We start from the raw sequence: 16,020 nt of genomic DNA, 5'->3' as shown, positions 1-16,020 counted from the left end.
CATGGGAGGAATGGAGGAACTTTGGATTGGGCAAAGGGGAGGATGGGGAGGGGTTATGGGGGCAGGAAAGATGGTGGAATGAGATGGATATCATTATCCTAGGTATACGTATGATAGCATAAATGGTGTGTCTCTACATTGTGTACAACCAGGTTATTGAAATGTTGTTCTCCATTTGTGTACAATGAATTGAAATGTATTCTGTACATGTACAACTAAGTAGAACAAATAAAAAATTATTATTTCCAAATTTAAATATCACCTTAGGAATATTTCTGGTACAGTTGCTACTGACTGAGAGGAGTGAATTCTCCCAATGAAAATTGGTATTAAAAAGTAAGAAATACAAAAATTAGAAAAAGTTTGTCCTATTTGGCATTGTTGTCAATAGAGCATACACTATATAAACATCTTGTATAAAATAACGTAGGTACTACTTTTGCTGAAACGAAGGCAAAAATTTTTATGGAATGAATACAAAATCATTAATAAATTATATATATATTATTTTGGCCCACGAACAGAATACCCAGACATATAAAGTAATGATTAGTCACCTTTGAAAACTGCTGGCTTTCAGTCATAGAAAAACTGTAACTTTACATAACTACATTTTTCTTTTATTTTGTTGTTGTGAAGGTGTATTTGTCAATGTGGGAGGATAGAACATATTTCATTTAACAGTTTTGCTAGCTTGATTTAATCTTTTAAATATTTAGATATGTGGTATGTGAGCCTCCATTTGCATTCATGCCCCAGGCCCTATAATTGTTAGGGGTGGGCCAGGAACTAGTAATGACAGCAGAAATAAAGCCTGAAGCTATGAACAGATGCCAAACTAAAATCTGAAATTTGCTTCTACTCTAAGAGCATCCTGAGCACTTCATGAGAAAACCCAATATAGTCCCTTCGTAGCCAGTGACCATAGTCCAAGGGCCCTCGGCTCCTGCCAGGGTTCATACACCTGATACATTTTACTGATGTCCTGATTTTCTGAATGCTAGGTTGTGGCAGGGACATTCTTTTTTTTTTTTCCCCCTAGTAATTCTGTGGCACTTTCAAATAAACAGCAATTTATAATTGCATTTCACTCTTATTTTGGAAAAAGTAGCATAAGAATTAACAGAAGACCTTCTGAGGGATCCTTAATGTGATATTCTCCAAGGCTCTCATTTTGTTCACATCTGCCATCCACTTTTAGTGAGGTTTGGCTTCTAACTAAGGGCTATGAGGACAGAGATGGGAACTAACATTCTATCTGAGATTAGGGGTGGGCCAGGAACTAGCAATGACAGCACAAATAAAGCCTGAAGCCATGAGCAGATGCCAAACTAAATTCACAGGGTAAGTGGTGATGGTTGAGAGAGGCACAAAAAAAAAAAAAAAAAAAAAAAAAGCAGGCACATCACAAGTCCCTAAGGGAAAGAAACCAAGAGCATCAAAATGGCAAGAGGAATGCAATCAAGATGGAGACCAGCCTGCAAAAGGCCCCATGGGATTTCCAACTTAGATTGCATTTTGGCGTTAAGTCCCTCCAAGCAAAGGTGGTGACTGTACACTACATGATATTGTTCACTAAGTGATGGATAAATGGACAGCGAACACGTAGCAGAGGTGCTGGATGGCAGCAGACACTTCCAGTTGTCAACAGGCATCTTTAAGAAACTTTAATACCTACTCTACGGACATCAGTTCACAAAACTGTTAAACTCTGTCTAAAATTAAAAACCATGAGAGACTTAGGGTTCATCAGAACGATGGCAGCAAAGAAAGAGCAAACACTTCCAGAAATAAGGAAATGTAAATGTTTAACAAGTAACTTTGATTACAACAAATAACTGATGCAGATTGAGCAGGCAGGAAGTCTAGGGCTCAACAGGAAAGGCAGATTAGAGAACCACATTAATCAGCTTGTGATGCAGATTATCAACCACACTTGAAACACAGATTAATAGGAACAAATAAGGTACCAGGGTGGGAAGCATTTTTACAGCCAGTAACAGAAGTTTTAATCTTTGTTTAAATATGACTTCAAAAGGATTCCACATATAACCTATGGCGAGATTATTGGGGGAAAAAAAAAAACTTACAAAAATGTAAGGCAAAGTGACCAAACTTCCAACCTTTTCTAAAATCAAGCAACACTTTCTACCTGGGCAAGCAGAATATAATTAGCGCTGGGCTGATTTTAAAGACTTTTAATGGCCTTTAACTGCTGTTGAAGTAGTAAAACAGTGTGGCTGAAGGCCAATGTTTATTTTTACCCATTACCTATTTTATTAATGGGATTGTGGGCCACTGGGCCTCAAGGAACACACCAATGTATTAAAATACCCCACACTGTAATTAAGTGGCACAGAGGGGATTAGAGCAAGCTAAGCGGCGCTTCCATTTGCCATGGGTGTGGTCCAGGCCAGACATGTTGGTGTTCTCAGAATGGACCCAGGGAATTCCGCTTCAGATAATACAAAATATGGATGAGACTTTCTTGCAGAGCAAAGGTTTGAATAATTAGGTCTTTCTCCCCAAATAAAAGATACTTAAGGAAAAAATGTCCCAAGAGGATACTTTCAGAGTGGAAGATGAACATCCCTTAAACAAGAATAAATGGAGTCTTTTATCTTTTAAAGAAAGGGAGTCTTTAGACTCCATTAAAAGGGTCTCAGAATGAATCCAAATTCCACAAAACTCTCTATCCAAGTATGGGGCTTCCGTCCCTTATGTGAACTAGAACTTCTCGTTCTTTGAAGGGAATAAAAAATAAAGTGATCACTTAATTTTTGCCCTGTTCAATAAATTTAAAGTATCAGAATGCTTACAGTATGTACAACAAACCCTTTAAGCTGGAGTAAAGTTTCCTAAGCCAGCACCCTGTCATTTTTTGTTTGATTTTTACCGAGTCCATTGTTGCCACTAAATGTTAGATTCATCTTAAAATAGTAAATGTAATAAGATTTGTTGCTTTGATCATTCAGATTCCACATTACCACGCATAAGATTACTGCCAATGCTGGTCTCCTGTGAATCTTCATATCAGAGTAAAAGTAAAATGGAATGACATTTGAAAACATAGTGTTTGGGCCCTAGCAGAGAACAACATTGCCTTTGCCCTAGAAACCAGTGAGGAAATGCTTAGAAATGACAAAAAAGGAGACTCAAAGTACTTACGAGGAACCTGGACTTGCGGTAGGAGGGGGTCCTGAAGAAATGAAAGAAAAACAAAAGAAATAGTCAGTCTGGGTAATTGGAGGGTGAGTGTGGGTACAATCAAACTACTACAAATTAAAGTTCTCAACCACCTAAAGGGGATATTTATTTTTCTGGGATTTATTATTTTATTCCAGCTCCCCTCTCCAACCACCTCTGTGAATAAAAGCATAGCAAAGAGAACATATCTCTATTCCACAATTCAGGGCTGAAAAATGCTAAAAGATGAGCCAACAGAGTCCATCTTCAGATGGCAGGGAGCTTCCAAAAGAAGGCTGAGTGATTGCATGAGGATGTCAATTGCAAAAGCGAGAGGGGGCTTCCAATCTCTGAGGAAGCTGCATGGAAGAAGGGCATGCTCACTGCCATGCCCCTGGCTTGTCTGGGCAGGAGCATCCTTGCGGAGAAGAAGAGCTCTGTGGCATGGTGGTTTGTAGTAAGGGTGTTAGGATCAGACAGAACTGGACCTCATTCCTGCTCTGCTATTTACTAACTGCACAATCCTAAATATGCTAATTAACTACTGGGCCATGAATTATTTATCTGCAAATTGGGTACAGCTCTGCTTGGTTTAGGACTGCACTACCATCTAGTGCTTACTTCCTCCTTCCTTGCCCTGGTGGACTCTGGTTGTCCTAGCACATTGGGCTGAGGGTCAAAGACCATCCCCAGTAGGAGGCTGCTTACCAAACTTGACAAACAAGACTCCAGTGGTGGACACCACCTTCTTGCCATTTGTTGCCACACACTGGAAGTAGCCTGTATCTGTGGTGTCGAGGTTTCTAATCCGCAGCCGCGAGCCATAGTTGGTTGCCCGGAAGGAGATTCTCCGGGGCTCCTGGACCACAGGCGCATCATTTTTGAACCAGCGGATAGTGGGAGGTGGATTTCCAGAGACTTTGCAGTGCAGTTCCGCTGTCTGCCCCAGGGATGTGGTGATGTTATTCATTGGTTCATCCAGGGTCAGATAAGAATCTGTGGCACAAGGGGGAAGGAAAGAAGTGAGAGGGCTGGAGAGAACCTCTTAGCAACCTGAATGGATTCCACTGTCAGAGTCATAGAGAGACAGAAGAGGGGAAGCACATGGAGAAAGCAGAGGATTGAAGCAGTGGCATTTACCAAGACCATGACTGCTAACCCTCATCCACAGGGCCTGCTGCTTGGAGGGAAATTTATTACTAATCAGAATATACAACTCAAAGTCCTCAAATAACTACATGGTACTCATGGATAAATGTACTTTTTAAGATAAGACGAGATAAGTGCTGGCGAGGATGTGGGGAAAAAGGTACACTCATACATTGCTGATGGGACTGCAAATTGGTGCGGCCAATTTGGAAAGCAGTATGGAGATTCCTTGGAAAACTGGGAATGGAACCACCATTTGACCCAGCTATTCCTCTTCTCAGACTATATACCCAAAGGACCTAAAAACAGCATATTACAGGGACACAGCCACATCAATGTTTATAGCAGCACAATTCACAATAGCTAAACTGTGGAGCCAACCTAGATGTCCTTCAGTGGATGAATGGATTAAAAAAATGTGGCATTTATACACAATGGAATATTACTCAGCAATAAAAAATAGTAAGATCATGGCATTTGCAGGGAAATGGATGGCATTAGAGCAGATTATGCTAAATGAAGTTAGCTAATCCCCCCCAAAAAAAAAACAAATCCTGAATGTCTTCTCTGATATAAGGCGGGGGGGGGGGTGACTAAAATGGGTTTGGGAGGGAGAGCAAAGGAGGAAGACTACCTCTAGATAGGGAATAAGGGTGGGAGGGAAAGGGAGGGAGAAGGGGAATAGCATGGATGGTGAAAGGAGACCCTCATCATTATACAAAATACATGTATGAAGATGTGAATTTGGTGTCAACATACCTTATATATAATCAGAGATACAATAAATTATTGTATAATGGTGTATTAAGAATTGTAATGCAAAATAAATAAATAAATAAAATCATAAAAAAAAGATAAGACAAAATGAACCTTTGTGTTTCAGATTATAAAAATAATGCATGCTCCTTGTTGCAAATTCCAACAGAAGAACGGGGGTGGTGGGGGGTGGGGAGTAAAATTTACCTAAAATTATTTCTACTCTAAACTTACATCTTTCTTAACCTCTGGCAAACATACTTCCAGTTTTGCCACTTTTTTAAAAATATTTTTTTAGTTGTAGATGGACATAATATTTTATTTACTTATTTTAATGTGGTGCTGAGGATTGAATCCAGTGCCTCATACATGTGAGGCAAGGGCTCTGCCACTGAGCCATAATCCCAGCTCCCCCCCCCCCCCCCCAATTTAGCCACTTTTGATAACAAACAAATCATCAAAAGCTAGGAAAAGGGGCTGGGGGTTGTAGTTCAACAGTGGAGTGCTCGCCTAGCACAAGCAAGGCCCTGGGTTCTATCCTCAGCACCACATAAAAATAAAATAAATAAAATAAAGATATTGTGTCCAACTACAACTAAATATTAAAAAAAAAAAAACTAGAAAAAGCAGGAGCAACACATTTAGATCTACATGGCACAAGACTGAGAAATGTGCCTGAAACCTTCCTGAACTGTGGGGTGCTTAACAAATGAGCCACATCCCCAGCCCCCCCCTTTTTTATATACTTTTATTTAAAGATAGGGTCTTCTTAAGTTGCTAAGTGCATTGCTAAGTTGCTGAGGTTGGCTTTGAACTCATGATCCTCCTGCCTCAGCCTCCTGAGCCACTGGGATTACAGGCATGAGCCCTGCCTCCAGCTAATGCTCCTTCTTGACAGAACATCAGTGTCCCACAAACTACCCTGAAGTCTTTTGTAGTCAATCCCTGCTCTCAAACATATCCTCCCTCCTATCCCGAGGCAACTACTGTTCTAATTTCTATCATCATAATTAATTTGCTTATGCCAGGATCTCATATAAATGGAATCATGCTATAATTGTGTTTGGCTTCTTTTGAGATTTTGTTGCATCAAAGATTTTAACAATGAAATAAGTTATATTTAGGATTATTCTTCAATAAATACTGTTTTAAAAATCATACTAAATATTAGTTGTGGAACCCAGAGGCAAATAAAATAATATGAAATTAGGTTTACTATTTTAAAAAATTGCTCGCTCTTCACATATATGCAGTTTCCTTTGGTTCTGTCTTTCCTGACCACGCATCCTTGGGTAGATTCTCTGTCATACTTTCCCACCATTCACTGCTCTCTGTCCATCCCTAGCCCCAAACCTGGGATGCTTGTTAAGCAGCTGCCTTCATTGCTACACTACAGCAAGCAGCTGCAAGGCAGGCCACAGAAGGTTCTAGTCTCCCCTCCCCATGCATCACAGAGCCCAGCAGTGTCCAGCAACTCCCTGCAGGGATGGACGTGTTTTATGAGCTGCAGTGACTGGCAGCCTCTAATCACACATGGCTTACAGAGCTCATGAAATATGGTTAGAGGACAGAGGAACCAGATTTTTAAACATAAACAGTCACAAGTGGCTAGTGGCTACTGTATCGAACAGTACAGTTGAAACACAGTAAATTTGTTGCATTTAATGGAAATTTATTGGAAAATAACATTTTCGAGCTCCTTAACTGGGTTATTTAATTACTTGAATGCCTATAAAATGAGTTCATAAATGCTAAAAATAAATGATTCATTATTTGCTTTCATTTTCCACCAACAAATTGGGAAGGGGTGTTGCTAAAATCTGGCAACCCCTCAGGAGCATGCCGCATGTGTGAATGGCCCTTACTGGGTGCATGTGGTGGAAAAGAGACTAAGCATGACCATCATTCACTGTGTTACCATAACAATAGTTTTCATCTCTCCTAAGCCAGTGAATAATTATTTCTCACCACACACAATCATGGTTCCATAAATGATTTTGCTAATGCCTTGCTTTCTTAATATATATTCTGATCTCTAGTTTAGAGCATGTTTCTATAAGGAAACTATAATTTCATATATCATAATATGCACATATGTATGCATATATATTGTACATATATATGATGCTATATATATTCTATTTTGTATGTATTATACTTATCTTTTTCAATCCGTGAATCTGTTTGTTCATGAATATAATCACACATGATCTTTAGATGTTGGAGATATGCCCAGAAGGTAGGGAGTTATTATTACAGCTTTAAACCCCAACTGACGCTTTGATAATGTATAACTACACACTCTCTGTAGAGAGAAACGTAGACATAGCAATCACATAATACCAATATAAGCATAGTTATTAATTTTCCATTGGATAGATTCTGGAATTTAATTGGCTGGGTGTGAATCTCTGGTCTTCCCCCTGCCTATCTGTGTGAACCTGGGCAAGTTATTTAATCTCTCAGTACCTCAGTTTAGCCAACTGAAAAACAGGAATTACAGGGTTCCACCTGGCAAAACCGTTAGTGAAAGATTAAATCAGGTGACGCCGTAAAGCACTTAAAACCAGTGTTTGGTGAAACATAAGCACTCAGAAATGTTAATCAATGTTGCTACTATCATTTTTATAATAATAACCTCTACATAATGGCAGATTACATAATGTTTTCATGGCCTCCATCTCCTGTTATCCTCTAATGTCTGGGTCAGTAGGAAAGGCACATTAATTGACCAGGATTCCCAGTTGTAGATGAGAGAATTCTGACTCAGAGATTAACTAACTCGCCTGTGATCACACAGCCAACTGCCCAAAGCTTCCATCATCAATGGCCTTCAGTTCTCAGCTTGGCCTCACACCTATACGAAATCCAAGGGAGGCAGCTGCCAAAACAGCAGCAATAACAGAGGGCCTTGTGATGCTGCCATATGTAGAGGGTTTATTTTAGTATTAACCAACATGGTAACTCTGAGAGGGAGACTTGCTATTGCTGCTTTAGGAGGAGGAAACCTGGGATTAGAGAGGGGAAGTGACTTGCTCAAGGTCTTCTGGCCAAACTAAGGTCCATTTCACGTCTTTTTGGTTCCACCATCTGGCTCTTCCCGCTTCATCAAACTGCTTTGGTACTTGAGCCCCACCTAGGGCTGGGCACAGAGCTGGGATTGCTGCCTAACTCAGGGTGGACCCCAACACACAGCCACTCTCAGGCCAGGGCTCTTCCCCTACCTCCGGGGGTCTGAGCTTCAGCCATGTTTCCAGTGGGTGTCTCAGTGCCAGGAATCTTGCCTGACCTGCTCTGTACAGTATCCACATTACACCCATCTAAAAACAAAAAGCGGGGTGTAGGGCAACTGGAAACCAGTGTGTTTCCGGAAAGAACAAAGGAAACATAAACAGATCTTTGTGTTTACTGAGCAATGGAGCCTTGCCACAATTGGAGATTTGGTCTTGACTTCTTCCCAACATAGAAGAAGATTGGCATTTGTTGGCCATCTGTAGCTACTCACTTAGCACGCAGGACTAAAAAATGGTCTGCTCCTCAGCTGGGCAAAGACCAGAAGCATCAGAACAGCATTTTGCCTAAACGACAGGAAGGCATTCTGTGCCGGGAATAAAATAAAGTGAAAACGCATGTCTGCATCCCTGCTCTCTTTCTTGTTGTTAACGAGCCCTTGGCCAGGATCCATTCTCTTCCCACAACCAGCTGGAACTTCGGTGGCAGCCTTGTGGGCCATGCTAGGGGCCCAACTCTAGTCTTATCCAAAGCTCAGTGTGACCATTGCAGATTCTGATCTAGCCGTTCCTTTCAGAGAACACCCAGGCTTGACCTGCACACTGGACTCAAATACCAGTTCTGCCCCTAATAGCTGTGGGGGTCCCACAGCCACTTCACCTCCTTAGGCTTTGCATTTGTTGTCTATTGCTGGGGTCTCTGGGGGTCTGCCCCTTCTGGGGGAAGTTTGTATTTCCACTTGGGCAGCACCATTAAATGACAGGCAACAGGTGCCTGCTGAACCTGAATATAAGACAATGCCATTTGGCCCTACATTTGAACCTGGCTGTTTGTCATTTTTTCTGGTGGTTTGATACCTCTGACAATGTGTGCTTGGGCTGTGGTACATTTCTGACCCCTTTTCCCCTTCTTTCTTAGACTATAAATATTGACATGTCAGACTTGTGGGTGGGAGGTGGGGTATAATCTGGCTTGAGAGAAAAGTCTCAGTTCAATTGACTCCACCTTTAGTTGTATGTCCCTGAACTGACTCTGTCTCCTGGTGGCAATACCAGTGGTAATGACAAATGGTACTTATTATCACAGCAGGTGCTGTTACGAAGATTTTATAGATGAGTAATTTAAGGCAGAGAGGGTAAGAAAGTTGTTCAAGATCACACAGACACTAAGAAGACATGAGATTTCAAATTATTTTGGCTCCGGAGCGCACGCTCTAGAACAGAAATTCCAGAATCTTTCAGTCAGTCTCAGGATTTTAGTATTTAAAATACTGAAAACCCCACAGAGAAAATCTTAGATTTTAAGATTTTTATTTTAATAACCCCAACTTAAAATAAATATTTTAATGAAAACAACTGTACTTTCCACACACACACAATAGGGAGAAGAATGGCATGATTTTTATACTGCAGCAAATGTAGTATTTGCTTTTAGAGCAGAGACTACTATATTCTCAGGCTGTGAGATAAATTGTATTTGTTGAAGAAAATCTTGACTTCCCACATTTGAAAAAGGGAGAAGCATTTTAACAGCCTTTTAGATAATTTAGGATACTGTTCTTTGATACTACACCAAAATTCGACAAGGGGTAGTTTCTTAAATTGCCAGGTGAAATCTAAACCATATCAATGAATATTTCATGCTTCATTACATTAAAAAGGACTGATTTATCTTGCACTTTGAATGCATCACCAACCCATGTATGGTTTTGAAACAGAATGTATTGTCCATTAAAAAACATAAGATCACTTATATATATGTATCTTTCACATGTGGACACATTTAATTATATAATATAGAAAAGTCACATACATCAATATCATCAATGTCATCAGACAAGATTGGGAAGCTATGAAGTTCATGGTGATAGCTAAAAGTTTTCCAAACTTCTATTTTTTTGCTTGAAAGGTCAAATTTTATCGCTGGTAACTAATGCTATCTCCTGTTTCCTTGAAGTGGCAGGCTCATTTGGTTAAATCTCAAGAATAACTAAACATAGTTTGTTAGTCATTCCTTCAAGTAAAAAGGATCTAGTTCCGCTCAAAACTCAAGTGCTTTTCTTTGAGACCCTCATTGTACTGGTTCCTCAGGAGTCAGCTAGAGATCTTTACATAAGCTTCCCATTCTGCCATATGCAATACTAAAGAGACATTCTCCAGGGTTGAGACTTAATGAAATCAATAATTTTTTGCTGCTTTGTTGAAGACATTCTAAAGTGCAATAGTTTTTTGTTTTATTTTAACTGCAGGTGGATGGCAATGGAGAAGATGACCACTGGTGTGGCACAGTTTGGTGCCACTGTCTTGATACGCACTAAGGCCCCAGCTGTTTTGTGCACCATTGCTTTGCACGTCAGGATGTGTACACTGCACCAGAGGATGTAAGACCTACTCCAAAGCTCATATCTAATAAGAGGCAAAGCCAGGATCTGGACTTCAAGTCCAGTGTTCTTCCCATCACACTTTAAGCTGCCCTTTCCCGCCCTTCCACCTTCTAGTCTGGTCTGAAATTCTTAAGAGCAAGACAGTTTAGCTCAAGCCTTGAGCATTTTAAGTCAGAGAGAAGAGAGGGGTGATTTCTAAACAAGCAGTTTGGGGCTCTGGGAGAGTCCCAAATGACTGTGTCCTATATGGGCAAAAGTTTGAGACTACAAATAAAAAAAAATCGGCATTTTTTAAAAAGTAGGAAAATGAAATGCCAATATCCTTTTAATGCCACCATTTCCCCCACTCACAAAAAGTTAGAAAGCTAACACCACTCCCCCCTCCTCCCCCTCCTCCTCCTGCTTCTTCTTCTTCTAATTTATGAAGATTGGGCACTGTTCTGAACATCTCACATACATCATCTTATTTAAACTTGAGAACACACCTGTGAGATAGGCACTGTTATTACCCTCATTTTAGAGATAAGAAAGCTGAGTCTATAGCCATACTACCCTGAATGCATCTAATTTCATCTGATCTCAGAAGCTTAGCAGGGTTGGGCCTGGTTAGTCCTTAGATGGGAAACCAATTGGGAATACGGGGTACTGTAGGCTTCGGGCTGGGGACAGTTGGTAAAGTGCTTGTCTCGCATGCACCATCCTCCCACGCCCCCCACCAAAAAAAAAAAAAAAAAAAAAAAAAAAACAAAACCTGAGACACAGAAATGTTTATACATCCAGAAAGTGGTAGAATCAGGACACAAATTCAGGCCCTCTGGACACCAGAAACCATACAATTACCTGATGCCCCATTTCTCAATAAACACAGATTGTAGTCTTTCACTGTGCTTTCCACCACTGTAACCAGGACTACAAATATTCTTGCCCTTTTTATAAGTCCACCCAGCACGTGATAATACCCACCGGTACTAGAAACAAGTAAATCACCACTAGTTACTTATGACGTAACTAGAAGTCACCATGGAGAATGAGCTTTTTAAATACAGCCCAGGCATCCTGTATCCTGAGACTTAATCAACCTAAAAAGTGAACTGCAAGAAAAAAGAAGTTAGTTTATGAGTTCTTCGGGAATTGAGACACCATTTCCTCTTTTTTTCCTTTCTATATTCCTCCCAGAGCTCCATGTGTTATTGTAAACTTTGTAGGCATTTAATAAATGCTGGTTGATTAAGTAAATGGAAGGCTCGAGTGAATTTCAGGCAAATTAGCTTTGGAGACACCCCATTTATTATGGTCCTGCTTGACAAGACGTCACATCCACAGGTCCACAAATCCCTCCCAACATTTATTACTTAATTTTCAAAGTGCCCTTCCATCTTCCCTAGGGATGGAGGCAGGGCCAAGAGTTCTAGTCCCATTTTGACAGGTGAAAGAAACTTGAGATATAAAAAGTTGAACAGGGCGTTGCCATGACAATGCAGCCAGTCAGGCAAGGGGCAGGGTGCAATTAGGCTTAGGGCCTGGGCCTGGGTATCAACAGGGGCACATGCCAAAATGCTAGCCTCCTACATTACCTCTCTCTCTTAAAGAGGGAGGAGGCTCCTGACATGAAATAAAATGCTTAGCTAAACATAAAGGAAGGCTGCCAAACACAGTTAGGTCATCACATTTGACTTTGGGAGAACATTTTGTTCATGCTATCAACCTGCGTTCACTTTCGGTACACTTCACCATAAATACTTCTGACTCACTATCTCGGGAAATATTTTTTATCTTAATAAACTCAATGCAAAGCATAATCTAAATCAGCTTGTGCATTCTTGAGTCAGAGCCACAAGCTGCGTTTAATAAAAATCAGCCGAAGTGGCAGGGGACTTCTGAATAACCACAGTTCATTATCCGTTGAGGGGTGTCTGAGCCCATGGGGCCTCAGGTAAGAGAAAAGGAGGAGGTAAACTGGCCACAGGGTGGAAGCCCAGGACAGCTGCATGATCCCCCGAGGGCCAGCCACCTTGGAGGTGCTATTTATAAGAACAGACTATTGGGCTAGGGATGGAGCTCAGCAGTAGAGCACTAACCTAGCATGTGCAAGTCCTGGGTTCAGATCCCCATCACCATTAGAATAAATAAAAATAGGGTAACTAAGAACATGGGCTCTGGAGCTGGGCTACTTGGCTTCATATCCAAGCACTATCTCTTACTTTCTGTCACTTGACCTCCCTAAGTTTCAGTTGGCCCAACTGGAAAATGGGGCTAATAATTGTACTTGTTAGAGTCTGTAAACAAGTCAGGATGGCTCCTGGCATTTTGCCAGAGAAATGTTAGAGTCTGTAAACAAGTCTGGATGGTGCCTGGCAAAATGCCAGAGAGAGTGGTTTGTGAAGTTACACCAGCGAGCCATTAAGTATGGAGATTTCTTATTGGTTGACTGATGTATCTAGTTTATGCTAATTAGATAAGCTGTGTGGAATGTATAAATACCGCTCCTGTCCTGCAATAAACGGCTTCCACTCCTGCTGTATCAATGTACACAAGTTGTTAGTCACCCCCCAGCTATTTTGCCCAGCCAGCCGGGCTGTGGCATGTACTTATCCATGAGAGATGCTGTGGAAGTTAAATGAGATAATCTATCTCTGGAACACTAAAAGTGTTCAAAGTTTTTTTTTTTTTTTAAATACTCTGACTCGTGGATTCCACCTGCGATCCAAGCATAAGCATTTAAAAACATGCTCCCCAAATCATTCTCCCACGGAAGAACAACTTGGTCACAGTGATAAAGCTACCATTTTCTAACCACCAACTCTTGCCCAAAGCCCTATAACTATTCATTCCTCAAAAATTGCCAGGAGATTTCTCCCCGACAATCCCCTTGGTCCACAAGAAGGACCAGTGCAAAGGCATGTTACCAAAGGTCATGTGACTGATAAGGAGTGAAACTGCCTCTCTACCCAGAGGTCAGCTGGAACTCTCCAGATTCCAACTGTCCCTAGGTAGGCCCAGAGACAGCACAATGGAGATACACACTTTCTGGCTGAGCACAGCTGCTGATGACCTGGGCATACGATGGTTCAAAGTGAAAAGAAGTGCTGTGCCAGGCTGGGTCCTGGACCGCCACTCAATTTTCTCGAGAACATAAATACAAATGCATCAAGCTGGGCTTGAGCTAATGACCTCTGTGTAATAGCTGGCGGTTTACTGAAGGCCCATTGGATCAGACAACAGATGGCGAAGGACGCAGGGAACACACACCACATCAGAAAAAGTTCTGCAAAGGTACACTTAGACCCAAACACCCTATAAATCTCAACTAATGGGGAAATAGAGCAGCCTTTGTGGGTCTTTCTTTAGGAAGCCCACTCAATACACAGAGCCACTCACAGGAGTTTAAGAAAACTTTGCTACCTGAGGGGTTTGTTTTAATGAATAGGTATTTTTACAAGTAGACCAATTGTATGTAAATGGACTCTTAATAGCATAAGGAAACGGCCTTTTCCTCTTAAGTCCTTAAGATCCATGCAGAAAAAGAATGGCTGAACTGCACACTTAGACTGCTTTGTGTCCCAGTTATAGTTGATCCATGCAGAAGGAGAAGGCATTTTTCATATCATTGCATTTTATCCTTACCCTGCACATTTTATGCAGAACCCAGGGATGGTGGCGTGGGCAGGTTTTTCTAGCAGCATTTTACAGAAGATGGCAAAGCTTACAGAAGTTTTTACATAGCTGGCTTTGTCACTGTTAGGATGGGAGCAAAGTTCCACTCTTCTGTCCCACTCCCAACTTGTCCCCTCCCCACCTGCTATTTGATACCCTACTGCCAGTAAGAACTTCTCCCGCATTAACTAACCTGAGTCCATTCAGAGGTGCCTCCTTCTCACACCAGTGGTGATCTTTGCCTTAAATCCTTATTATCTCTCTAGGAGCAGGTTATCTGATGGGATCATGAGCAACCACCAACACAATTACTCTATTTTTTTTTCTAGTTATAAGCTTTTGTGGATATTATGGACTGAATGTTGATGGCCCCCTAAAATTTGTATGTTGAAATACTACCCCCCCGCCCCCGCAATGTGATGGTTTTAGGAGGTGTGAGCCTTGGAGCTGAAGAGGTCATGAGGGTGAAGCACTCATAAATGGGATTAGTGTCTTCATGAAAGAAATCGTTGGCCACAAGAGGTCACAGACAAAGATGGTTGCCAAGTAACCCTCACAGAACTCTACAATATCTACACCTTCATCATGGGCTTCCAGCTTCAGAACTATGAGAAATAAATTTCTGTTATTGATAAGCCACCCAATCTATGTAATTTTGTGGTTGAGGTGGTCAACTTATTTTTCTTAGAATTTTCATTATTTGGGTGGGGGTTGTCATTTTGTTACTTCATAATTACCATGGGTGCATGTTTTATTTCCATTTCAAAATGCTGAGAATATTTAGAAGTGGTGAGCAGAAACATACTTAACCATGAGGATGCTGGATTCATTTGATAAATAATCAAACTTTTTCAACTGAAATATTGGACACAAGGTTTTTGGCTTGGACATTAGGACATTAGGTCCACTTGTCTCGGAGAAATATTCGTAGTCTTGCTTTTGATCTTTGCAATTTCATTCACCCTAACTTTAAAATGGTAATTGAAAAATTAAAACCTAAATCTTCCTCTGTAGCTAAATGCTTATGGAATGATATAGAAATTCTCGGGCCTTTAAAACCAAACCTAATAACAAGAGCAAAACCACTAGCTTTATGTCACTATAACCTAGCAAGGTGCAAACTTAAAAACAACCAAAAAGGGAAGGTTTTGCCTCCTAGGCTCAGGCCCTGCATGCCACACTTCCAGTTCAAAACTGCACTTTCCTCCTCGAAAGCTGATCTGTAAACCCATGAAAAACACTGGCAGCCCTTAGTGACAGCAGGACGGGAGGAGTCGGTCTACGTAATGAACTTCTAAATGACTGGAGATAGTATCTGGAAGGCCAAGCCTGAAATACAGTTCTGGTTTGGGCTTTGGGCCAATGCAAGCAGAACACATCATAAGTCACCTCTGTGATTTCCATATTTTGAACAGCGTCAGCATGGCTCATGGTGCTCACGATGGAGGCCTGTCACTGCTTTCTGCAGATGCCATAGTTGTGCTTCAGCCCTTTCTGGAGCCTGGAGCAAGGAGGAATCAGGCTTCATCCAGGGTCTTCCAAGACAGAGTCAAAGTGTATTTTTGCTACCTTGGCCTGACTCTAAGGTAGCCATTTGCCCAGTCATCATAAATTCTCGGATTTGATGGCTTTACTTGGAATCTGGGTGGCTGTAAATGTAA

The 16,020-nt window shown here is 41.2% G+C and overlaps 1 protein-coding gene and 1 pseudogene across 1 annotated transcript in view; one reads left to right on the top strand and one right to left on the bottom strand.

Moving 5' to 3' along the window:
• The window catches only part of Ror1 (receptor tyrosine kinase like orphan receptor 1), a 379,272-nt gene that overhangs the window by 119,745 nt on the left and 243,507 nt on the right, over window positions 1–16,020 (bottom strand). Inside the window, exons 3-4 of the mRNA XM_027949535.2 lie at window positions 3,895–4,182; window positions 3,169–3,199 (exon numbers count right to left, since the gene is read on the bottom strand). Coding sequence (XP_027805336.2) covers window positions 3,169–3,199; window positions 3,895–4,182 — 319 coding nt within the window. The remainder of the gene's footprint in view (window positions 1–3,168; window positions 3,200–3,894; window positions 4,183–16,020) is intronic.
• LOC114103765 (5S ribosomal RNA) lies at window positions 11,241–11,359 on the top strand (annotated as a pseudogene).

This window comes from Marmota flaviventris, chromosome 10, assembly GCF_047511675.1.
Source record: "Marmota flaviventris isolate mMarFla1 chromosome 10, mMarFla1.hap1, whole genome shotgun sequence".
In the NCBI taxonomy this organism is placed as follows: domain Eukaryota; kingdom Metazoa; phylum Chordata; class Mammalia; order Rodentia; family Sciuridae; genus Marmota; species Marmota flaviventris.
Note: the sequence above shows the minus strand (reverse complement) of the source record. Positions and strands in the feature narration are given on the sequence as shown.